We start from the raw sequence: 24,923 nt of genomic DNA, 5'->3' as shown, positions 1-24,923 counted from the left end.
ACAGATTACAGGTAGGCGAGAAATTACTGTTTTCCAGAGACACTGCTGGAGAGGCAGCTTTTGCTTATGGGAAAGCATTTTATAGCAGCCAGTAGGCAGAAGTTAGTATTGATTACAGTAGATCCACTGGGGCAACAGTTCTTTGCTTCCCACTTCTCTAACTCTGTAATGCATGCCTGAGAAAAAGACAGAAGTCATTTAGCAACTGGCCTATTTGTTTCCCACAGAAAGATCAGAAAACATTTAAACACGGTGTTTGGTACTGGTAGGATATTTATTTACATGGTAGGGGGGTTTGTTTGTTTGTTGGTGGTGGTTTGGTGGTTTTTGGTCTGTTTGGAGTTTTTTTGTGGGTTGTTTGTTTTTTCCCTTCACATCCAAGTTGTGATAGGAAACGCATGAAAAACTGGGGGACACCCAGATGCCATAGTGAAGGAATATATAAGCACCTTCAGTGGGCAAGTATTTGAACAGCAGAGTGTGTTTTATTTACTTCTGAAAGACTGCTTTACTTCTGAAAGACTTAAGTTCCAAAGTGAAATGAATTTGACACTGTTAGCCTAGTAATAAGTTGAAAAATTCACCAGTTGCTAAGCATTCTGAAAAACTATTTGGTGAATGAAGAAAATTGGCACTTGGAGAAATCAGGTTTGATTTGCCAAAAATTTATGAACACAAATGGAGAAAAGGACTGTCTTCTCTGGATAATTTATTTGCAATCCATAACTTAACTACATCAAGTAATGATACTACAACATTATAACAACAGACATGCTGCTTATAATTTTTAGCTGAAATAAGATCTGTATTCCTCTGTTTCTCCAAGAGTCAGCATGATCTAATTCACACCAGATTTCTTTCTCTTCCATGTTAGCACGGAAGTAAAATGCACTGTCTGTGCTATGCTGCTCCCTTATTGAAGATGTACCTTGCACGTGTGGTTTCACCAATGAGACACCTGGCCAAGTGATTTTCCTCTTAATTAATCTTCTCATCTGCAAAGGAGGCCAGTTTCTTATATCTTCTTTTTCTCTGACATATGTTTCACCACAGGGTTCTTCCTGATGAAGCAGAAAACTTCATTTAAAATCTCAATGGTTTAAACTTGTTTTACTGCATTGAAGTTTTAAAGTGATTTCCAACACACACACACACACACACACACACCATCCGCCTTCCCTTTCCCTCTCTTTTTGTTCGTAGAAGAAAACCCAACAAAGTCAGTTATTTCATGAGGGTCTACTTCTTTCTTCTTCCGATAAGCCCTGAAATAGAGTTAAGCTTTTTATCAGTAAGTTGCAGGGGGGCTTGTGAACACACCCTGAGACAGCTCCATGTTATCTTGTGTGATAAAGATTACTGAATGTTTTAAATGTCTAGTTTTACGAGGTAGTCCACATTATAAAGAGCACATATGACAAGGTCACAACAATGCAGAAGCAGACATCAAGTCCTTACATATGTGTAGGGGTTTAGATTTGCAAACAGACTATTTTGGTAACATCAAATCTAGAAGATAGATTTAAGCTCTTTATATATGTACATATATATACACACAGAGTGTATGTAGATATAATATACTGCAAATCTGTATGCACACATATACACAGACAGACATATATATATATACACATATATATATACACACACACACACCCCCCACCCTTTCAATACTTATATAGCTTTTCACTGGTCAGATATCTTGGTTTGGAGAGTTTTCTTTACCCAAACACACCTCTATTCACAGACCAATACTCACAAGCTCATGCTTCCATTTTTATATGGTAGATAACCTTCAGAAGTAGCAGAAAAAATGATTAGATTTTTTAAGGCATCACAGAGGCATAAACTCAGTAACAAGAAAGCAAGCGAAAAGATGACTTGGACTATATACAAGAAGTTGGAAAACATTACAAAATATCTTTTTATATGATATTGTAAAACATTAGCAAAACGGCCTTATGCAAATTATCCCTTGCAGATGCCAGATTCAGGTGTCTCTTTGCTGACTGTACTTTCAGAGTCTAGCAGCTCATGATGGTATAGACACTGAATCACTCCATGGTTTGAATTTTAGCATCTACAATATTTGCCTGGATTCATCTTGAATACTATTACAGTGCCCATGTCCACATAAGCAAAGATCCAGATAAAAGTAATGATGGTGACTCAGGAAACAAGGAGAAAGTAGATGTCCCTTATGGATCAAGCTATTTAAAAGGGGAGAATCCAGAACAGGAAAGGAAAAGTCTGCACTCTTCTTCAGCCAGTGAATGGTGCAAGATTAAACCTCAAGCAGACAGAAAATTTGGCCAGGTTTCTGTTCCTCTAGTAATACATCTGTGGTGTTTCTAGAAAACTCATAATTTTAGCATACTTATGCTGAAATAAAAGTTATTCTTTAAAGAATAACTACTCTCCTTTGGAAAGAGAATACTTATTCAAGAATTAATTCAATCATATTATCCACCTCAAACAGTTCTAGAAAAATTAATTTATACTGGAATAGATTTTACGGAATTGCTACTCCAGGTTAACTTGATCCTTTTGTGTAGGCAAATTTATTCTCTGTACACAAGAGAAATAAGCTTGTTTTCTTTGAAAAGGTATCGTTACTATCACAAAAGCAAGATGTTTCTCATCTGCTAATTGGATGTTTCAAAAATTTCAGTCATTTAATAAGAGATGAAAAAGCAGCTCTTGATGACCAAATTTAGCTAAACCAAATAATCCTTAGGTAAAGCAAATAGCCCACAAATCGCTTACTTAACCACCAGTGATTAATATGTTATATGTATGAATGAGTACAAGGAAAAATATTTCTAGTGAATTGAGAAAAGTTACCATAAAAATGGGGTCATACAAGAATTCAGAAAACTTGTGTATATTCTTAAAACAAGGAAAACTCATAGAATCATAGAATAGTTAGGGTTGGAAAGGACATTAAGATCATCTAGTTCCAAACCCCCTGCTATGGACAGGGACGCCTCACCCTAGACCTAGACTCTGTGATTTTGTGATATTGCCCAAGGCTCTGTCCAACCTGACCTTGAACACTGCCAGGGATGGAGCATTTACCACTTCTTTGGGCAGCCTGTTCCAGTGCCTCACCACCCTCACAGTAAAGAACTTCTTCCTTATATTCAATCTGAACTTCCTCTTATAACATTACCCTTTATCCTATCACTCAGTCCCTGATGAAGGGATCACCTTCTGTCTCACCTTCTGTATGAGCTCTCATGCTCTTACTTAGTCACCCATCTCTACATATCTCCCCAGTTTATGCTCCCTTCTTCTCAAGTTAACCATCCCACATCCTGACCCAAGAACCCAGCTTCCATTTCTAACTACTTACTGTACAGGGGACAATTTGAGATTGCCTCAAGTACAAGCCATTACCACAGAGGCATGCATGATGACTTTGTGTGGTGAGAGATGGAAAAAACGGTGTTGTACAGTCCCAGAAAGAAGCTGGTTTGCTCATAGCCTGAGTTAGCCAAGTTTTCTCTTCCATTTCCAGCTCTCCAGTCAACATTTCTTTCCTACTCATGGTTATTAGCAAGCTCTTACTATCTTTCCTCTCACAGCCTTTCTATTCCTTCTTAACAAAATATATTGTCTATTGCATAAATGCATAAATATATACTTTTTTTTTTGTTCATTCTGTAAATTCTTCAGTATAGAAATCATCTCCCCTTCATCTCCATCTTCTTTCTAAATTAAAATCACAAAAAAATTATTTGCCACTTCAGTGCTCACGATAAGGGCACCGACAGCATCCATCTTCCTAACTTACCTGATCAAGTTGCTCATTCTAGGCAGAGATTTAGGCCTTCTGAAGCATAAAGATAAAAGCAGAAAACAACTTTAGGTATGATGTTAACTGGCAAAGCATATAAAGTTGGAAGGACTTTAGGGTTTTCTCCTTGCAAATATTTTTCCCCTAAACATATTTCTTTGTATTCTCTGAGATAGTCTCTAGACTGTGGAGATCAAAGCAAGCTGGAAATCCAGCAGAGTTTTTAAGTGCATTAAAGGTAGCGTGTTTCAAAGCTACATGCCTGGACATTTAAGCACTATGGAAAAAATGAAGTAGCAGGTGTCAATACATGTAAAAATGATTTTTCTAATCTGAATACTTTTCAACTTGTTAAAGCCTAACTCTGTGACAAAAAAAAATTGACAAAAAGCAAAAACAAAGGATGCTACATGCAGGCACAGGCACACAGGACAGTATAAAACCCAAGGCACCAGCCAGATCAGGGCTTTCTCTTTCAGCCACATTTCTGATTTTGTAAGTCATTTACAGCAGTAAGATTGTGGATTTACCAGACTTATGTGGAGCGTGGAAAATCTGAGCATGACGTGAATGCTCCTTGTGAGATTTGAATACAAAATGTAGTTCTCTGCTGCACATTTTTTTGCTAAAGAGTATAAAATGCCATCCACTACATATTAGTGACACTTTGTAAGTGTCTGCATATTGTGAATAGATATAACCAGTCTTTAATGCTCCTCACTTAGCAACTGAAACACTGTGGAAATATTTTCATGTGGTTTCAGAAACAAAATAAGACTTTTTATGACTCCTAAGGAAATGAGAACATAATACCAAGAGGTGCCCACCAGATCTAACCCCTCTCCTACCATAACTTTTGGCACATTAATTCTGATTATCTATAGCTGCAAAGAGACAGCTTCATAACCTTTGGTTCTGACATGTAAACAAATAGTTGACCATTTCTATCTCCTTCGCATTTTGGCAGAGCTTCTCAGGAAATGCCTTACTCACTGCAAGTCAACATTGCATTACTGAGGTCAGTGGTGTTGAGATACTTGTACCCTGGAACTTGAGATTGCTTATATTGATTTTATTGAACTTTGGATCAGAATTTGTTAATTTCAGATCTTCACTTTTTAATATTAGTCTGCTTTAAATGCATTGATGAGCTCATGACAACCTCATCTTCTAATATCACCACAGATTTTAACAAAGGTAAAGTGATTTATCAGCGGTAACTAGACCTCTTGTGTGAACCATTATTAAAGGCAAGGGTAGTGAGGAGCAAATAAAGATAAACTGATCCTGTATGCTTCCCAACAAGAATACGTCCTGTTGTTTCAAGATTCTTGCACATTAAGAAACAATGTCTTTGGCTCCTGAGCTCATTCTCCCTGTGGATTAATGATCCATAAGGGACTCCTTGTTCCAAAGAGGAGTAAATCACCCCTTCCAGTTTTGGCAGGTAGGAATGCAACTGGAGAGATAAATGCCTTTGTATTTCTCTGAACTTTGCAGTTGCTCCTTGGTAAAATATTTCCCCTTCTGGAATCCATTAAGAGTTGTGAATCTCAGACAAAGACTTTTCTTCCTCCTCCCACATTCTGTGTGAGACACCTAATCTCTTGCATCCTGAGGACATAACCATTTGTGAGCTGGAAACAGAGCATGAGACAAACCCTTCTCTTCTTGGGGGATCTCCTCTGATTTCCTTTGCTTGTGATGAATGAAACCTTTCATTTCAAATTCATCTGACTTATGTCAGAAGGGTCATAACTGAATGAAACAGCAGTGAGGTGGCAGAGATGGCTAAAATTGTTTAAAATGCATCATTGCTAAATAAGAATCAGCTTTAAACAGGGAGGGGGAAAGCAACAGGAGGTACAACTGCATGGCACTGTTTTTAAGATAAAATGCAATGTGGAGTTTTTCCCTGACTCCATGACTTCCACTTCCTTTAAAGAAAAGGTCGTGCCTTCTGTCACAGGCAGCTACATGCCTTCCCCAGACAGGAAGTGTATCCTGTGTTCTGTTTTCTTCAGAGACTGGTAGCAGTGCAGATGACAGCTTGACTTCCACATTACTCCTTCCAAGCTGCTGCTTTTAAGTGACCTGAGTACCGACTTGCTGGGTAAATCTCCCTCCCTTTCAAATTTGGTGCAGCCCAGCTCCAGAATCTTTCAAAGTCTGGCAGCTGCTGGAGGTGACCTGAAGGGAAAATACAAGCTACTCCCTTTGGAGGTCTGAATGCCTATTTCTGTCAGATATGAAATTGCAACAGTCACTGGGGAGGGAGAGGGAAAGCACATGTCCTGTAATTAAAAACTGTCTGTCATTCCAGAGAGAGGGATGCATTTTTATCACCGAATAAGAAAAATAGGCTTGGAAACCAGAACATCTAGCCCATGCTGTTTTCCAGCTAAATGGTATCCTACACAGCTCACACCTGAGAAGAGGCTATCAATCCCTGCCGGGCACCTCCCCCCCCCCCCCCCCAAGTCATGCCCTGCTGCCTGCAGCACACAGCAAGATCTAGGACTTGTGGGTGGCTGAGGGAAGCCTGCCAGGGAGTTACTGATATATGTGGGTGTCCAGCTTTGCAGATGATTTTGTTTGCCACTATTTGGCAGATTAAGGTAACAGCTTGTTGTCTGTGGGCATGAGCACCCATATTCTTAAAAGGGTACTTCTCCCCCACACTGAACATAATCCTGGAAGAGGGGAGATGTAGCAAGAAATGCAAAAGCAGTCATTTAACAGGCACAAAGCTGTGGCATGACAGCTGTGGCTGAGGGATGTATCACCTTTGCAGATTCCCAGGGAACACATCTGTCTTTCCCATTCTCCATCTTCGCTGGGATACTTCTGATCCATCTTCTAGCTAATGGGACTTGGTACTGATTTTTCTCATCCTTTTTTTCACTGCCATTGCACAACAAAGTGGTGTTGTGGCTTCTCCAGTGCTGTCTGTGTGTTTCCCTCGGCCCTCACCAGCTGACTGTTAGGGAAACTGCCTCCTCTTCCCATCTGCTACAGTATCCATGACAACTGATTACCAATGTAGGTTTGATCCTGATGGTGATAGGTATTCCTGCCTAAGCAGGACTTACATACTTTTTCAGCTCTGCCCATGAAAGTGCTGTAATGAGCATGGATCTGATGGTCGTGTCTTGCCTGTTAGAGCCAGTAGCAGATGCCTAATGGAGAGTTAAAGCACAGGGCAACCATCTAGAGATCTGAGGCATGGGAAATTCTTGAGCCAGAGTTAGTATTTTAGTGTATAAAGGGTTGCCTTGGGGTGAAAAAGCTTTTGCAGTTACTAAAGTTTCTCACATGAAATACTTTCAACTCTTGCACACATCCAGACTCAGCGCTTGGCAGGACTGAGCCTTAACTCCCCCTCTTCCCTCTTCTTGAATGAGCTCTTTTAATTTGTAGTTGAAGGAATTCAACCTTAAGAGCTCAGCCTTACTGAATGCACAGCTCATGTCAGGGAGCAAGGCACTCCTCTGCGTGCTCCTCCAGGTAACCGCAGTGCCTCCAGGAGCCACACAGAAATGCATGTGGCCTTGATCTTATCCTTTTGTCACCTCTAACAGCCAGCCGTGCAGCAGGAGCTGGCCCCAGCAAGGATAAAGGCTGCTGCCTGAAGCTATCCATGCAACACAGCACAGAACAAGGATGCCAACTTGCCTAGCAGCTGCCTGGGAATGCAAGTGGGATAGGGAAAGTCTCTGCCTCTCCTTCCCTCCTCATTTAGCGGAGCTCCTACTTGTCAGAAAAAAATGTTCAGTGGAAGGCTTTAAGGGAGTAAAGCCAGACTTCTGTTTATGTCCCTTGTTTATAAAGCATGTGCATATCCAAGGCAACACTTCCTGCTGTCTCCTAATGGGACTCCTAAGAGCAAAGCTAGGAAGACAAGACTTAAAGCTTCTCCCTGTGTGTTTAACTGTCATGAGGGTGGCAGGGGCATGGGGAAGGGCTACCATGTCTCATGAAAGTACCTTAGTTGATTTAGAAACATAGGCATTCGGGTCCTGCTGGAGAAGGAATTAAATTTGACAGGTAAGCCCTGTAAAAGTGTGGCCTGTTTCACCCGCTTCCTTCAGTTTTCTATTCCATGCAGATGGAATTAAAAAAACAGAAAAAGGATGTGGGCTTTACCCTTCTCTGACTTGTAACAGATACACACTTGTGTCCAAGCCTCACCCTGACATGAAGTGCAGCACAGCTACCCCTGAAATAAACTGCAGCTCACACATATCTCAGGGTGGAACTTGGCTCTTTAACAAAGTTTAATGGGAGTCTGCTCTGGCTGAACTCTACTTATGACTTCACATTTTCCAGGGCTGTGCTAGTGCTGTTGGTTTGTTCATTTTTCTTTTTTTTTTTCCCTTTCCTTTTTTTTTTTCATTCTCTTTATACTAATAGGTGTTTCAGTGGGATAACTTGACCTTATGATACTGTTCCAAACCAGACTTCTCTGGAGGCAACAGTAAATAGTTTGGGTATGTTATGAAAGGGCTTTGAGAAATTTTCAGGCTTGCTCATGACTGCTTGAGAAGGCAGATGTTTGCAGCCTGTTAGGCAGCATCAAGTGGTGAATTAAGCTGGGAAGGTGGAAGACAGAGAGGATGGACAGAGGCTAGATATGATGATCTTGATGATGAATCCTCGGTTCTATCATGTTTCTATATCATAAAATAAAGTTTTTAAAAGCTTTCACCATTTCCCTAACTGAACAGTTGAAATGTGTGGGATATCTGCCACAAACTTCAAAGAAAGCAGAAGCAGTTTAACAGAGAGCTTTTGCAAATTCCACCCAGTATGTGTACCATTTGGTATTTTATTTTGTGTGTTGGAACAGTGCCCTACTTTGATATGAGTGTAAATAGGACAGCGGTGACTGCTGCTGGGCTGCAGTGTGATTGCTGCTGATTCAGCTGTGAAAAAGCAGCATCCCTGAAGGCAGGGAGGGAAGAAGAGGGTAATAGTTTTAAGATCCCTATTTTGACAACTGAGGGGCCTTTCTTCTTAGTGCATTCCAAATATTCTTACACAGGGCATACCAAGACCAGCTTTTTCCACGGCCTTCTAGAACTGCTGTGTTTCAAAGGAGTCACTTGGCTGTGAAAATCTGGAGGTTTCTGTTCTGTTCCTAGCAATTTAGCAAGGAGATCTCCAGCTTTATCCAGCTGTTTTTCTCCTTATGCTTCTCTTCTTCTTTTCTTCATCCCCCCCCCCCTTTTTTTTTTCTGAGTGCAGGTCTGTATTGTATTTCATCCATCCAAAAGAGCATTCCTGCCTTTGGTCTTTCTATTCTTTCTATTTGCACATAGCAAACCCCTCCCTGTTAACAGATTGACAGTCAGTCAGACTACATGGTGATGTAGATTACTTATTTTACCGGTAAGTAAATACCCCCCACTTCATTCCTTTTGGTGGACTGTTTTTCAGCTGGATCAGCTTGAAAAGGAAAGGGTTAGGAACAAGAATGCCTTTTTCTTCTGGAATGTGCCAGCCAGCTCAAATCACAACAATTTACTCTCAGTTTTCCTGCATGATATTTCGTACATTTTGGAAAAGACCAGTCCAAAGGGTTTACTGTAAGTGAAAAATATGTTGATCAGAGAAATTCCATAGTAAGTATTCGTTGCTATTGAAAAATACTAGGCCATATTTCTTTGCTTAATGACACGCATTAATCCTCCATTGAAATTGCCAGGGCTGTCCAAGCTAAATCAGGCTTTAAAGGTTTAAAATATAGTCCAGACTATAAAAATGTAGCATTCTGGCCAAAAAAATGAGCTGAAAATAATCTCAGCAATGTCCTTTTGTTTTTTCCTTTGCTACTAAGGGCATCATCTACAAGCTTTGAAATGGTCCCAAAATTATGGCATTTTTAAAATTGGTGACCAAAATATTAATATTATCCAAGTGCCCACTGCTACTTCTGTTTTCAGTCCAGTTTCCTAATGAAATTAGTCTTATGTGTTCCTGCCGTCTATCTGTCTGCTTAATCATCTGTTCATCCTTCACTTCCCATCAAGAACTTTTGGATCCGCTGACCAGTTTCAACCAGATTTGAAAGAGTCAGAAGCCTGAGAAATTATTATCATTCTCCAAGTTGTATGAAAGTTGTCATGTGTCTGCAGAGACATTCAAGTGAGCAGTACCACAAAAAGGACTGCTTATTAGGAAAAGAACCTAAACAGTAATGCCTGGGGTTTATTTTCCCTAATTATAACTCCAGAAAGCTAGGCTTCGAATCCAAGATGGTATTCTAGGTTTGCTTCTTCATTGAACAGAAGAGAAATTCCCATCCTATCCACCAGGATTCATCACATCTCTGTTCAAGCTGAATGGATCTTATTGAAGGAGGCATGCCAGAACAGAACAGAATATTTAATAGAGTATCAAATAGAATATTGAGTAGAATATCAAGTAGAATATAAAATAGTATATAGAACAGTTGGAAGGGACCTACAACAATCATTTAGGCTAACTGCCAACTACTGTCCTCTCTGCAGCACCTATGGAGACAGATAGATCACACAGACTCCTTTCCACCAGTTAAATATCTCACCAGGCTGGTTATTACCTTTCCACCTGTGTGGAAACATTCACATTTTGTTAAGAGAGAGGAACATTAGTAATGAGTTGTTAATGAATCTCACAACAATAAAAGCCCCGTAATGAAAAACAGTTAGTATATGGCATCAATGAAGGTTTTCATGCTTAGCTCTGTTAATGTGTTCAATATGCTATTTGTCAAATAATGCCAGAAAATAATAGGCAAGCAAGACTTTTTTCTTTTTCTTCCTCCTCCTTTTGACATCTATTGCACAATCTGTCTCAAATTGCTCCAATTAATGATAGATGGCAAAGACGTTTTGCTAAAATTGCTCAACTGAATTCAGACAGCTTGGAGTTGATACCTAAATGCGTTTCAGATAATAAAATGGGCTTTGTCTTTTTAAATGGAGCAAATAAGCAAAAGAAATCTGCATATTTATTGCAGAATCCTTGAAAAATGAGAAATATTGTTGCCCTGAGCTACTATTTGCCTTGCAAGTTTCTAAGGTGTTTCAATATGGTTTATTTTCCTTGTTTAATATGCTCAATATTTAAAGCATTTGCAAGATTGTTTCCACTACAGATATCTCCATTAATAATATTAACCTCATCAGTGCTTCAGGAAAGATCTCTCTGTCCCTGAAGAGCATATGCTAAACATCCTGACATTTCCACTTGCATTGCTTAGTAGACAGTGCCTTAGGCAAGTGCTGGTGTATGAGCTGGATGTAGCTGGATACAATTCATATCAAACAAGCTGGGGGATGAGCAAAGAGAGCTCCTGTTTCCACGAACTGTCACCTGTCTGACTGCTTTGCTACAACATACTGGTGGTAGGAATGAGACATAAAGAAGCCTGCCCATGATTATACTTTCTAAGGTTAGCAGTCTGGCGTTACATTCTTTGAATTATAAGGATATCTTTGTGCCTATCTGCAGGCTTTTGTTAGGTTCCAGGTGATTTCTAGATGACATCATCTGTAGTTTGATCATATCAGCAGTGATTTAGGCACAAGGTCAAGCTTCTACATCTCAAAACAAGAAACAGACATCTATTAGCTTTAATGGAGTAATTGCCGTTTCTTCCCTTGTGTGTCACTGATCATTAAAACAAGCTTTCTGCAAGCAACAGAACCAGTGAAACACTCTTGCTTTTGGATTTATGCCTCTTCTGCTTCAATCCCACTGCCAGCATGTACTGGCTCCCTCCCACAGCAGCTCCCCATGGGTAGGGGAAGCATCTTCCTGCAGCTCCTTGGTATCTATATCCATCATGACTGGACAGCATGTGGTGACTGGAGAGCCCGCTGCTGTTAAACAGAGCTCAGAATTCCTGAGGCCTCACTGCCTTTCCTCCACTGCTGAGCTGCTCTAGTTTCCCTTTTCTCTCCAGCCTACTTTTTTTTTCATGAAAATTGAGGCAAAGTGCTTATCTTTGCCTGCTCTTCCTTTAAAAACAGTTGGAGTTGAATAATAGAGTCAAAACTTGCAAAGGTTACAAAGACAGTCAGGCACACAGTAGGAACAGAGAAAATCAGTGCAAAATTGCTGCTGAATTTATTTGGTGGAAATATTTCAAATACTAACAGTTCAGTACATCTTAGTTATGGGAATTGATTTTAACTAATCTTGAATGGTTGCACATCCACATAAAGGGTATGTTTTAAATGTAAACTAAACCCTAGTCTTAAGAAGCTATTAAGTTCATAAAATCAAGCACAGCAACATTAAGAAACACAAAGATCACCTTATCATGTGATGATAGGCCTGAGTCAGAACTGAGGCCGGTAGACCTGTTAGGTACAAATGAAAAGCATGTCTTGGTAAATAATTCCATGAAGCTTAGCAGTTAAATTGTCTTACTACATCATATAGCTATTTATACAAGGGGTTGGGAAAGAATTGTCATGTCCTTGAAGACCTCTTGGCTTCTGGCTTTCCAGTGAAAGGTTCTGGCTCAAATTTTTATGCTTATGTTTCTAATTTGTGAAGTTTAAATCAGTAAGGTGCACTTCTTTCATGCACTGTTTCTCAAGAATAACAAAGTGTCTTTTACAGGTTGTCAAGCGGGCTTTTACTGTGTATGTAGTTAGGTCCTTTGATTACCTATGACCATTTGCAACATTTGCGGTAGTTAATAATTAAGCACCTGATCATTTCCATTCAGCTTTGATCTCAGTGACTGAGCAAATGGCTGATTTGTTCCCATTTTGATTCAGCAAAAAATGACTAGAGCTTGAAATTGTTGACTTTGGAGAAAAGTCAGGCAGAAATTATTTGGCAGATTCCCTGGATATTTAGTGTTTCTTTCAAACCTTCACAATTCAAAATCTCTTAAAGAAGTACTGTGTTCTGATGAAGCAGTGGAAGGTGGGAGGAGGAGGGGCATATGCTCGAAAACCTCCTGATCATGCACTGTAGCTTATGAACTGATTCATACCCCATTTGTCACTCCTTCTTTAATGAAGCAATATCAGGTCAATTTATTTTCCCCAGCAAGATGTTGAACATTTGTAGCATGAGCAGACTTTGATGGTTGTGGAGCAAAAATGTAAATGATGACCTGGTTACATTAGCATATTTACATGGAAAAGTAAGAAACTTTTTCCCAGCGATATGATTATAAACATGAGGTAGACAAAACAGGTCACAACTTGAAAGTTGCCACATGCAGCATTTTTTGAAAGAAATTAGACCTTCTTCTGGGTCCACAAACTTCATGCACCTTTTTACCATAAGAAGGCGGTATTTGCTCTTCAGACACTAAGCAGCTTTCCCATAGGAGCACAATAAAACCCAGACACTCTACATGAGCAGCAAGACCACCACTGGGTGGAACTTGATGGTTCCCACATCCCATCTCTAAAACCAAGATTTCTGCAGCATCCTGCTTGCTCAGGAGCTCCAGTGTCAGGGAAGCAGCTCCTTTCTCTAATTTCTCCTCTGCTCTAGGTTTCCTCTGCTGGCCTTGAAATATTCTCCTCCTTCTTGATGCTGTAAGCATCCCCCTGAATTTGTCAATTTTTCACTGCATGTATACATCAGTGTGAATACATGTGACACATTAAATATCTGTTATCAGTCGAAAGATGGGCCTACAATAAGCTCTCTTTCAAGTTCTGTGCTGAACGGGAGCTTTAAGGTTGTAACTTTATAGCACTTCTAAGGGGGAATTGCTACTTTAGTGCTCTTGCTGAATGCACTTTGCTTAATTGCCATCAGAATCAGTGGCTGATATGCAGCTACCCTGAGCAAAGAAACTAAAGTACTTTAATGAATGTCTCTAATACGTGAAAATAATGATAATTAAAAAAGTACGTGGTTCATCAAACTTGAAAGGGTAATTTGGGGGGTGTTGGTTCTTTAGAGGAGAAAGAGAAAAGTTTGATTTGACTAAAAACCTGTGGGGATTTTAGATTATGTAACCCTTTAAAACATAATTTCCATCGATTTTTAAAGGGTTGGGTTTTTTTTTTGTTTTTTTTTCATTGTGAAATATAGTATATCTGATCAGTTTGGAAAGATCGCTATTATTTTTCACCTAAAATAATTTCCCAAATTTCATGAACATTTTCTCATTTTCTCTTTTACTATTAAAGGATAGCATATGTTTACTTTTTTACAAGCTGACTTGTCTCTCTGTCTCTGATTTTGCACAAGACCCAAGTGTAACTAAGTATCACAAAAGAAGGAGGAACTGTGTTAGCAAAGCCATTACTCCCTCAAACATTGTAAAACGTGATTTCTCTGATTTGTTTTGTAACATTAAAATGGTACCAAAATACATTGCTGACAATGTATACCAGAACCAAATGACAAACGCTGAAATTATTTGGCAATTCTTATCTAATTAATCTAATTTGATAATGCCTTTTTACCCTCACTGTATTACAAAGTGTGAGAAAACTTGAATAGACCTTTATTTTCATTGAATGTAACTGGATTTTTTCTTCTCAGAATTAACAACAAAGTACTTGGTAGATAGAATAGCAAGAGGATTGGGCTTAATGCTTTTTAATTTTTGTAGATACTTTTAATCTGCATGATTTACCTTACATTTAGAGCACAGTCCATTTACTTACCCAAAAGATCATGTGCTTGTTGTTGTTGAATGTCACCATTGTTGTCTTTATAATAACTTAGTATATAAATGGAAGCCAAATTATTCTTTCTGTTTTCCAGATTGACAGATGAGAAACTACTCCTTAATTGTGAAAAAAACAGCCTTGGTGTGTTTCATTATGTAATGGGAGATGGTGATGGCTTTTTCAGCAGAATGTATCAAATTGATGGCTCAGGCTGGTGACCCTTTGGGTTAAGATATGCCAGCTCTGGCAGGGCACTGGACACTTACTGGCAAACATTAAAATAGGTAATGACTTCCTTCTTTTAATCCAGAAAGACCTCAGTGAGATTCATCTGATGTCGTAACAGTGTCCAGAGAGCAGCTTGAGAGATTCACATGTTTTTGATATGAAGTTCTCAGAAGTTGACTCAACTAATTTTTACACATGCTGCTGCAGTGAACCAGTTCTAACTGTAGCTTGTAAATTAAATCAGTGTGTTAAGGTTAATAGATTCATGATTTGCTCATGAATGCAGTGTGTTGGCAAGGCACAAACATAAACCAAAGGGTAAGGAGGACATACCGCAGTTGGATAAACAGTGGAGATTTTAAGACTTCATTAGTTCTTGCATACTAAATGTGTTGTAAGAAAAGTCTTGTATCAGTGGTGAAAAATAGGGACACATCAAGACAGTTGAGAGGAACGGTTACTGCAGAAATGCATACAAAGAACAAAAAGAGCCCCTGGCAAAGGAATGGTTATAGTAAAAACATTTTTATACATATAATATTAAGAAATAAAAATTGCAAGTATTGTAGTAAAGCTTTTCAACAATTGCAAAAGCTTCCTGGAAGACTCTGTGTATTCCTCAATACCTTCAGAAGTTTATAATGATTTACTGAAACCAAATACCCTACTATCATCTTTAGTGGAAGCAAATGGATCAGTGATGCGTATTTTGAAACTCCACCCATTTTTTTTTACAACAACAGGAAATCTCCCTTTAAAAGTACAGCTTTTTTAAAATGAGGCAAAATTAATATGGTATGTCGTGTTAGGTCAGTTGATACAAGACAAAATCAGACAATAATTTACTAGACTCAGTCTTACTGAGTAAACTGTATCTCATTAGTTTCCAGTTACACTTAAAGGTCTCTTTTAAATGTGTGAATGTATGAAAGAATGATCAATACAGAGGCAAAATACTCTGGATTCCATTTATATCTGGCCTGAATTGTGAACTAGATGTTATTCAGTTCGAACATTTCCCTTCTTTTCTGGAAATGCACAGATAAATAGTACTAATATATAAGACAAAGGCATTAAATATTTAATAGTTGAATTCTAAAGACACATTTCAGTTTACAGACTGCTTACACACCAGTTCCTGAAACAACATGCTCAATATGTGAGGTGGTTCTGCAGAATATCCATGGATACTAATATAAGGTTGGGTTGTTCTTCACCTGGAAAAGTCCCCTTAGTAGCAGTGTTTTTCATAGGGTGGTTTAGGTGAGCTGATTAAAGACAAAAGCTTACATTGTGCTTCTTAGTCTGCACTCCTGGGAAAGCCCTAAGAAGGGAATAACTGCCCTAAGGAGTTCAGTTCATCATTCACAGAGATTGAATGAATTTCAAGTACTTCTTACGCAATGAACAGGCACTTGAAGAGAGAAAATGGGTTGCCCAAGAAAGCACTTAGAGACCTACTTGAGTACAATTTAGCAGCCAAGGCTTCATCTAGATTGTAACCACAAGCAGGCAGCAATGGAGTAGCGTGGTGAGAATTGGCTTAGGTTGCCAAGAATCAAAAGCATAAGCTTATGGGGAAGAAAATCCTGAAAGGCAGGAGGAGTGTTGCCTGACTGATGTTGAGTGGCTTTGAGAACTGTGTTGTAAAAGCTGTTTGTCATACACAGATATCTGTATACTCACTCAGTTTGATTCACTGACACCCAATCAAAAAACAGTATCACCCACAGCTGCAATGCAATTGTGACAAGGTGAGTTGTAATCTCAGGCTTTTCCTTCTATATTCAATGCTACTTAGCAGTAAACACTTGTCCAGCTCTAGTTTGGAGCTTCATCTTAGGAAATGAAAGAGACATGGAGAAGTTTGGAGTAAGGTCTATGTTATCCCATCAAATTGCCCTCACGGATTAATTATACAGCAGAGATGTGGTAGTTCATACCAGTAGATTAGATCTATACTGTAGGATGATTCCGATGCATTCATATCAAATGTGCCAAATGGTGATCCCTTTGCAGCTAAAGTTTTTCTTTTATGCCTTTTCTATGTGTAAATCCATAACAAGCAAACATGTAGGTACTTAAACTGCTAACTACAGTGCTGACTGTAAAACTGCAAAGATGCAACTACCAGACTTTTTTCAGGAAACTCCTGTTGCAGGTGAAAACAATGACTGAAAAATGAGAAAGCTTGAACCTCTCTGCAAGTTTATCCTATGTCACTGACAGTAGCAACAGAAGCAGATAAAGGTATTGCTTTCTTCAAGTAGCAGGATCTAAAACCTGTGCTTTCTATGCTGGATGGGCTAAAGTATTCTGGGAACAGATATGCTCCTTCCCATCACCATGTAAGTTGAATGTCTTGTCAGTTTGGATGTTTTAACATGGTTATACTTCTAAAGTAGTTCACCGATGTGTCTTGCATCTTTACTAGGAGTCTCATAATACTTAATGTTTTCCTTGAAGACCTGTTTTCTGGTGTCACAACATCACACCAAAATCTCAGTTTTATCTGCAAAGTGGATTTTGTCTTTGGTGGTGTAGAAAAGGGCTGGAAAGTAAGACTTGAATGAAGCTCAGATGTGAAAGAAAGAGCAAATAAAAAAAGTTTTATTTTAAAGCCAGAGTCATAATTTTGGAGCAGAAAGTGACTTATGGCTTTTAGTGGCTCCAAAATAAATCATTACAAGTGCCCGGAGAAGTCCATAGCAAAACAAGAGAGTGCTGAACCTCAGACAAACAATTTCACTGCTGGACCTGCCACTTTTGAACAAGTGCCTCCCAGCCAAATTGAAGGGAGTCAGTTTAAATTAAGCAAAGATCCGACCAAAATTAATAAAAGTCAAGTCTTATTGCAAAATTGAACTTGGACAATGTGGTTTAACAAATTTACCAATAAATTTAGCAGGAAAACTCACCACTGGCTACGTTAACATAAAAGCTAGTTGTGCTGGCTTTTCAACTTTGAAGCGCAAAGCCAGTATTTAAGTCAGGGATACTCCTGGGGCTTTCAGAGGCTGCTGTCTTCTCAGCATGATTTGATTGATGAGAATGAGACAGGTAGCAACTGTGTTCTATTGAAAAATTCCTTATCTGTAAGTTTATGGGCAGAACTGGAATTTGATGAATTTCAGGTCATGGCACAAGGGCATTTCTTTCCCTTCATTTTTGGCTTTTAGAAATGTACTTTCCAACAACAGGCAATTTGATTTGTATGTTCTACTCTTGATTTAGCCAACTCATTCTGATGGCCAGAGATTTTAAGAAAAACAAGTTTTCCCACAATCTTCCAATTTCTGCATGTCACGGTAACCAATGGCACTAAATAACAACACTGTCTAAACACTTTCGAGACCAGATTGTAGCTATGGACAAGGGCCAGTGTAACAGTGAAAGGAAGTTTTGCAAGGGCAATTTAGCAACAGATAGTATAAAAGGTATCCTTGAAACAAAGTAAAATAACTATAACAGGTACAACAGCAGTTACTGAAACAGACCTCTGAGTGCTCTGCATGCAAAAAACAAAATAAAGAAGGTACAGCCATTGCTCAGCTAAAAATTCCTCTGGTGTGTGAATATCTTTTCTGCCTCAGAAAGTGAAGATTCAGTTCTATAGTAGTAATGAAGTATATTCTCACACAGAGCTGAATTTTAAAGAGACCATGCTGAGGTTCCTGGCCAAGCATGAATTCCCGTCTGGATAAGGAGATGTCTCCCTCCTGGTCTGCATGATGGCTTCATTTCATGAACACATGCCTTGAATTTTCCTCAGTCATGTTTCATGAAGGGTAATACTAATTGAATCTTGAATCTTGAATGACACTGATACTTTCACCCACTACCTAGCAATATCGTGATATTGCCATGAATCACATAGGTGGTTTTGGACAAAGTGTAATTTCAGAGACCGTGAGAAAGGCAGTGAGGGTCCCTCTCTCCTCTCCATTGTGACTGCTCCAAAACTGCTCAGGGGAACACACCCTGGAAACTTCTGGTCATTGGTAGTAGCTGCAGTGTTCTGGCATTCTGGATGATGCAGCAAAAGGCCATATGGGAGGACAGTGAGCCTGTTCCATGGTCAAAATTTGATACACAAAGAAGTCATACTCTCATGTTTGCAGTAAAATGGGAACAGTGTTAGATGGCTGCTGAATGGCATTGCATCATCAGCTTAACAGATCAGTGCCAACTACGTGATGGCTCTAGATGGGTCTAGCTTTCTTCTGAAAACTTAGAAAGAACAGTATGGAAATAAAAACTTTCCTGCAAGTGATGATACTGGAATACATTATCAAAAAGCATTGTGGTGGCAAGTAGTAGAGATAAGGCACCTGCTTTTTGTTATCTGAATCTGAGAGGCACCTGGGAACAACAGGAAAGACCAGAGAGTTACTTGTATACATTTTATAATTAAAGGGATAATGATGTGATCTGGAATTAATGTTTGGAAGTTATGTGGCTAGGGAATTCACACCTTTGAGTATTTGATTGCTGTAGAGGAGCCTGTTTTTCTGGCATGTCACATATACTTGGTGTATGAAGAAATACAGAACAGTTTGACCTTGAAACAATTAATCTCTTCTGAGGCACATGGGTTTTGAATGGATGTAGACATAATTAGAATTTTTAAATTACACAAGGCATGCTCAATCTTTCCATCAATGCATAGCAGGAACAAAACAGGAAGGATCTCTGTGGGAGAAAAAAGTACTCCTACTTTCTACAAAAGACATCTCCCATGTTTGGGAAGAGGGAATTCTTTGAATCTCAGCTTTCCTTAGTTACTGCAATTTGATACAAGAGACTGTACATGAGTAAGGAGAAAACTGCTGATAGTATCTTATCCTTGCATCATATGTCACAGATTTAGCAAAAGGAGAGCCAGGTATCAGTCATGGTACCACTGCTGAATTTATAGAAAGTTTTGGAATTAATTTTTTTACCTTTTCTAGAGAAAAATGCTAATTCCAAATATGTCTATAAATTTCCACTGTGTTTACCAAAAGAAAAAAAAAAAAATTCACATAAAGCTTTTCATTTGTTTGAAAACCAATATTGTGTACAATTGTATAAATAACACAATAATAAATTACAAAAAGAGTATACTGTCATAAAGCTAGCATGGAAAGACTCCAAGAATTCATCACCTTAGACATCCACATAAATCAGGACTATGTGGGCTGATATCAACAGCATGAAATAAAAAACAAAAACAAGATCAGAACTGTACTCTTATCAAGCAAAGGGAAGCTAGTGAAGACATGTGTCCATATGAATTTACTTTCACTTAAGGTCTATATCAAATAATATGGAAAGAAAAATCCTCACTGGTTTTTAGAATTTTTTTCCACTCCTCTTCAAAACACTCTGGCTATTCATTATTGGTTTGGATATTCTTAGTAAGTGCTTCAACTAAGGTCAAATGTAATTCAAATTCTAGCTGTTCTTTCAGAAACTTATAACTTTTCAGACCAAATTCTTCTTGAAAAAAACACATTCAAGTACTTCTATTTTGCATTTAAATTGCAAAGTTGTATTGTGTTTTTTTTTAATTTAGCAGCAGCAAATTCAGACTTACTCTAAATGGGGACCCTGTTTTATACCACACACATAACAGGCTGGTCTTGATTCCAAACGTAAGTTTAAAAGAAAACAAATGCTAAGATTAAAACCAGGATATTGCAGATAAATAAAATACTAACTGAAATCAATAGAGCCAGATTAATTTGCATCAAATCAAGATCCAGACTATACTCTGAAGAGCCACAAATGGGAAAATAAATAGGCACCAACATTTTTTCCCCAAAACTACCTTTCTGAGAGTAATCTCAGTACCTAAACGCTCTTAATTTATTCACTGGAGGATGTTACAGGTAAGCGCTCATAATAAACAGTAGGTGTTTCCCTGAGGGCCACGATAGTTTGCATAATGTGCTAGCTATTTATTTTCCAGTGTTATGGTGACAGTAAACTGTTACAGTACAGCTAACTCTAAGGAGAAGTTTCATAAATGTCTTTTGCTAATAAGAGATCTTGTTTAAATTCTGAGTTTCAGAGGTTAAGATAATTCAGCACCACCAGTACAGTCACTGCTGTTACAGATGATCCAATTCCTTTTTCTTTAATTAACTTTTATATGTTCTAATCTATTTATAGATGAAGACTTTGAGAGCCCCACAGCTGGAGCAGATGTGGCTGTTATTGGAGGTAAGTAGCAGACCGTACTAAGCATTACCATTAGAATTAAAACAGCGGGTTGGTTGATTTCTTGCATTTTGCAAAACCCCTACTTTGCTGACAAGACAACAGGAGCAGCACAATTAGAGTTAATTAGGCCAGTGGGAAATCTGCTCCCAGAAGGGGCTATTGGCAAGATAACGAGATGAGATAATGAGCATAAACCATATATTGAGCAGTAGGACCCCATCCATTCCTAATTTTAGGACAAAATGCTTTGCAGTCCAGCAGCAAAGTCAGACTCTGATATTCTTCATTATTCACTGGGCCAAAATTGTCATTTAACACAAGACTGGTATAGCACTTTTGATTTGAGCCATGCTAGCTCATACCAGTTGACCCTTTATTGAAGCAGAACATACTACAGTGAATTTTCTGGTGTTCCATTAAAGCTCTCTCATGCATTTAAACTAAATACAGTTGTCAGAATAAATGAACAAAGCCATGTTTACGGAGAGAACCTTTTTATTTTTATTGTGTTTGTTCATTTCCATGCTAACACACTAATTTCAGTCATTCACGAGGGGGTACACCATTCATTAGTGCAAATTGGTGAGGTTCTGCTATATTTCCCTCAGGTCCCATCTTCTGTAACTTTAATTTTAGCTTTCTATGAACAAGTAGCAGGTAAATTGATTTGTACTTAGTCCCTTAGGCTTATTAATATTGTGCTACATCCAAAGCCTATTAAAGCCTCTAGTGTCAAGGGATACCAGTGAGGTCCTAAAAATTGATGAAGCCCCCACTGCAACTAAGATATTATTCTAAACCTAAAGTTCTTTGTATTAGCAATTTCATTTCTGCCAGCAGTAACTTCACTTTCCAGAACCAAGAACCTGAAAATCTGTGGTATAACATTGCAGGCATATTTTTTTTGAGAGAGAGTTAATCATTTTTATTTACTCCATTAATATTCTATCCATTCCTATGTTTTGATGCCAATAGGGTATTCCCACTCAGTTTACTGATGCTGATAAATCTAAAGCTTTAGAGATACCCACTCCTGCCACAAATCTTGAACACAGGGGACAGCAGAGAGATACTGTCTGCATAACCCTCATTATCTCTGCACAATAGTAAACATTTCCGGGGGGCAATTTGTCTGATCAAGCATAAGAATTCAATTCTAGAAGAGGAATCACCCTGCACACACACACACCATCCACTGACAGCCAGGGAAGCCCAAGGTAACTCAGGTGAAGCTTCCTGAACTGTAGATGCCTACAGTAAGTCAAATGAATTCCTACCTATTGCATTGTCATACCAGCTTCATACTCCACAAATGGGATTTTCCTAGGAATGTCCTTTTCTGGTGTGTTTTACCATGTATTTCATTAATGTATGGTTTACTCCTGGAGTCATGTGAATATAGAATCAGTTCAGTATCATGTACTTGTACAGAGTCACAGCTAAAGTGTTTATAAGTACATCCCAGTTGTATGCAGTGTTAAAAAAAAATGAAAACCACACAAATTGAATAAACTTCAAAATATTTCATTTATTTTCAGGATCCTTAACTGAACAAGGAAGGGGGTATAGCTTTAATTTTTTGGACTTGTCAGGGTGCCACTCTTTTATGGACACCTTTCACAGTAGAACAGGAAAAAAGGAAAGGACTCTGGAAAGCAAGGACACACAATGTTCTCTGCACAGCCACTCCTGGAACTTTAATTTACTTCACTAGGAGTGCTTCCATTCACTATTTAGGCCTATGCACATATGAGTTACCTATGGAAATTTTTGGCCAGTCAACACATTGCTAGTATTTAGCCTTGGTCCAGGAGATAGGAAGGATCTACCCAGAATCCCTTCCTCCTCCCAGGTGTCACTTCCACATTCATTACTATCAGACTTTCTTAATTAGAACACAGCATGAAATGGCAGCTTGCAAATACAGAACAGTACTGAAGTCACCTGGCTCCTGCTGTTTGTTGAATGTCTCCTAAGAAATACATAATGCCCTGTACCTCCCCTGAAATTGAGTACACCTGTAGAGGCAGGGTTGGGTTGCCTGCAAACTCTGCTGGGTATACGTTACAGAAGGTTGAAAGAAATCTATTGTGTTTTCTTTATGTTCTCTTATTTCTCCTCATTTTGTAATGAATTTTTTAGTGAGTTCAACCAAAGCAAGCCATTGATTTGAAGAAAGCTAGCAAGAATTTGATTTGCATTCCTTCAGTATCTATATCCCATTTTGTTTTTTCAGTGTCAGACTCTGTTCTGACTTTGGCCACTGCAACATGCAGATGTTTAGGATACATAGGCTTTTCCTTATCAAGTAATTCAAGTTGTGATGTCTGCCTGTGAGATGCTGCTCGTATTTTATTACTGGGAATACAGTTAACTAGTCTCCCTCTTCTAGGTGTGATTGCTGCAGTAGTATTTGTCCTCATCTGCCTGCTGGTAGTGATGGTCCGGTACATGTATAGACATAAGGGCACCTATCACACCAATGAGGCAAAAGGAACTGAGTTTGCTGAATGTGCAGATGCTGCTTTGAAAAATGACCCCACTCTTCAGGAAGCAGTGGATGAAAGCAAAAAGGAATATTTCATCTGAGAGGCAAGGATTTCCATGAAGACTTCCGCAAGTGAATCAGTCAGAAATGCTACATCAACAGAAGTGCTAAGAAATGGATAATATGAGGATACAGGCAAGCATCCTAGTTGAAAAGTATCTCTACATTTTGTTGTTACTGGGTTGTTTCTTTTCCTCTACCAGTGAAGAACTAAAAGCCAGATACTTGCCTGTAGATTTTATTAGCAGCACAGCTTGTCACAGTTGAAATCAATATCGGATAAGAAGAAACAATATCTCAGTATGAATGATACACCGAAACCAGATAAAGATAGCAAATGTCAAGCCTTGCAAGTTAATGATGCATCCTATGCTGATATGATACTACCTGAAATTGAATTTCAAATGGTCACAGAACAAACATTAAACTAGATAAAGTTGATGTAGCTGGAATAAAAATAGCTTTGTAGACTAAATATCATATTCCTCCCCTTAAATATGCAGTTTTATTGGCACAGGGGAGTCTGTTTTGTTTGTTTGAGGATTTAGAGTGGGATTTTTTTTTTTTTTTATTTTTTGAATTTTACATGTGTAAAAATCAAAGACACTTCAAAGAAATAAAACTGTTGGAAAACATGGAAAAGGTAATAATGAAGGATTTATTTCTTGCAGCTTGAGAGCTGCAAAATGTTGGAATTTGCAATGTAGTATGTAATATTCAGTAGACTTACAAATATGATTCCAATTAATTGGTAGGGTCCCTGCATGTGTGCATAAATAGGTAGATATTAAAATGTAAAACATCCTGGTTTGAGCAGGCCTTTTGAGACGATGAAGCTCAGCTAGATATTTTCATGTAAGATATTTTTGCTTGAGTATTTATTTATTTATTTTGCATTGGAAAATTCTTGAATGCCCGCCAGCAGGATTTTTGATTTTTGCAGGGAGAGGAATTCAGTTCTGGTGCAGATACTGATAAATCTGTTACAAATGCAACCATAACTGCAAAGAAGCTTGTTCATCTGCATCCCACTGGCTTGTATTGATGTCTCCCTCTGTATGGCTTCTGTATATCCTTTACATTCTGCTAGATAAGTCAATTACACTGACTATCAATGCTTTATTATAAAGAAACAGATTAGTCTATCACACAAAAAGATTATATTCCTCTTCTAAGAATCAACAGTGATGAGTTTCTTTACCCCATTAAGTTGGCTTCCTAATTGAAGACCACAGTTAGCTCCGGAAATAGGATAATTGTTCTCTGCACCTGCTCATCCCCAGCTGTGATGGTGCCCTGAACTACTGAAAATAGAGGTGGAGAAATACAAGATAACAGATAAGACACTGATGAGCTCTGCTCAACTCGGTATGCTTTTTCTCATGTTTTGCTTTCTATATGGGTATGTATAAAGTCATCTACAGCTGTGCTTTTGAGACTGATGATCATTTGTACTCGCTTCTCTGCACTAAAGCTGGGAAAGCTTCTGGACTCC

At 38.6% G+C, this 24,923-nt stretch overlaps 1 protein-coding gene across 2 annotated transcripts in view; it reads left to right on the top strand.

Moving 5' to 3' along the window:
- Positions 1-24,429, top strand: part of GYPC (glycophorin C (Gerbich blood group)) — a 29,319-nt gene extending 4,890 nt beyond the window's left edge. The window contains exons 1-3 of one of the 2 annotated variants that reach the window (XM_057430174.1): positions 17,843-18,461; positions 20,830-20,880; positions 23,273-24,429. In XM_057430174.1, the coding sequence (XP_057286157.1) occupies positions 18,455-18,461; positions 20,830-20,880; positions 23,273-23,469 (255 nt within the window). In that variant the 5' untranslated portion in view covers positions 17,843-18,454 and the 3' untranslated portion in view covers positions 23,470-24,429. Of the gene's footprint in view, positions 1-17,842; positions 18,462-20,829; positions 20,881-23,272 lie in introns of those variants that run through there. The other variant, XM_057430173.1, reaches the window with a different exon arrangement.
- Positions 24,430-24,923: the final 494 nt, after the last annotated feature.

Source organism: Pezoporus wallicus, unplaced genomic scaffold, assembly GCF_028554395.1.
Source record: "Pezoporus wallicus isolate ANWC-B61680 ecotype Strahan unplaced genomic scaffold, APGP_CSIRO_Pwel_v1 contig_5261, whole genome shotgun sequence".
NCBI classification, from domain to species: Eukaryota; Metazoa; Chordata; class Aves; order Psittaciformes; family Psittacidae; genus Pezoporus; species Pezoporus wallicus.
The sequence above is the reverse complement of the archived record's forward strand: the minus strand, read 5'-3'. Positions and strand labels throughout refer to the sequence as shown.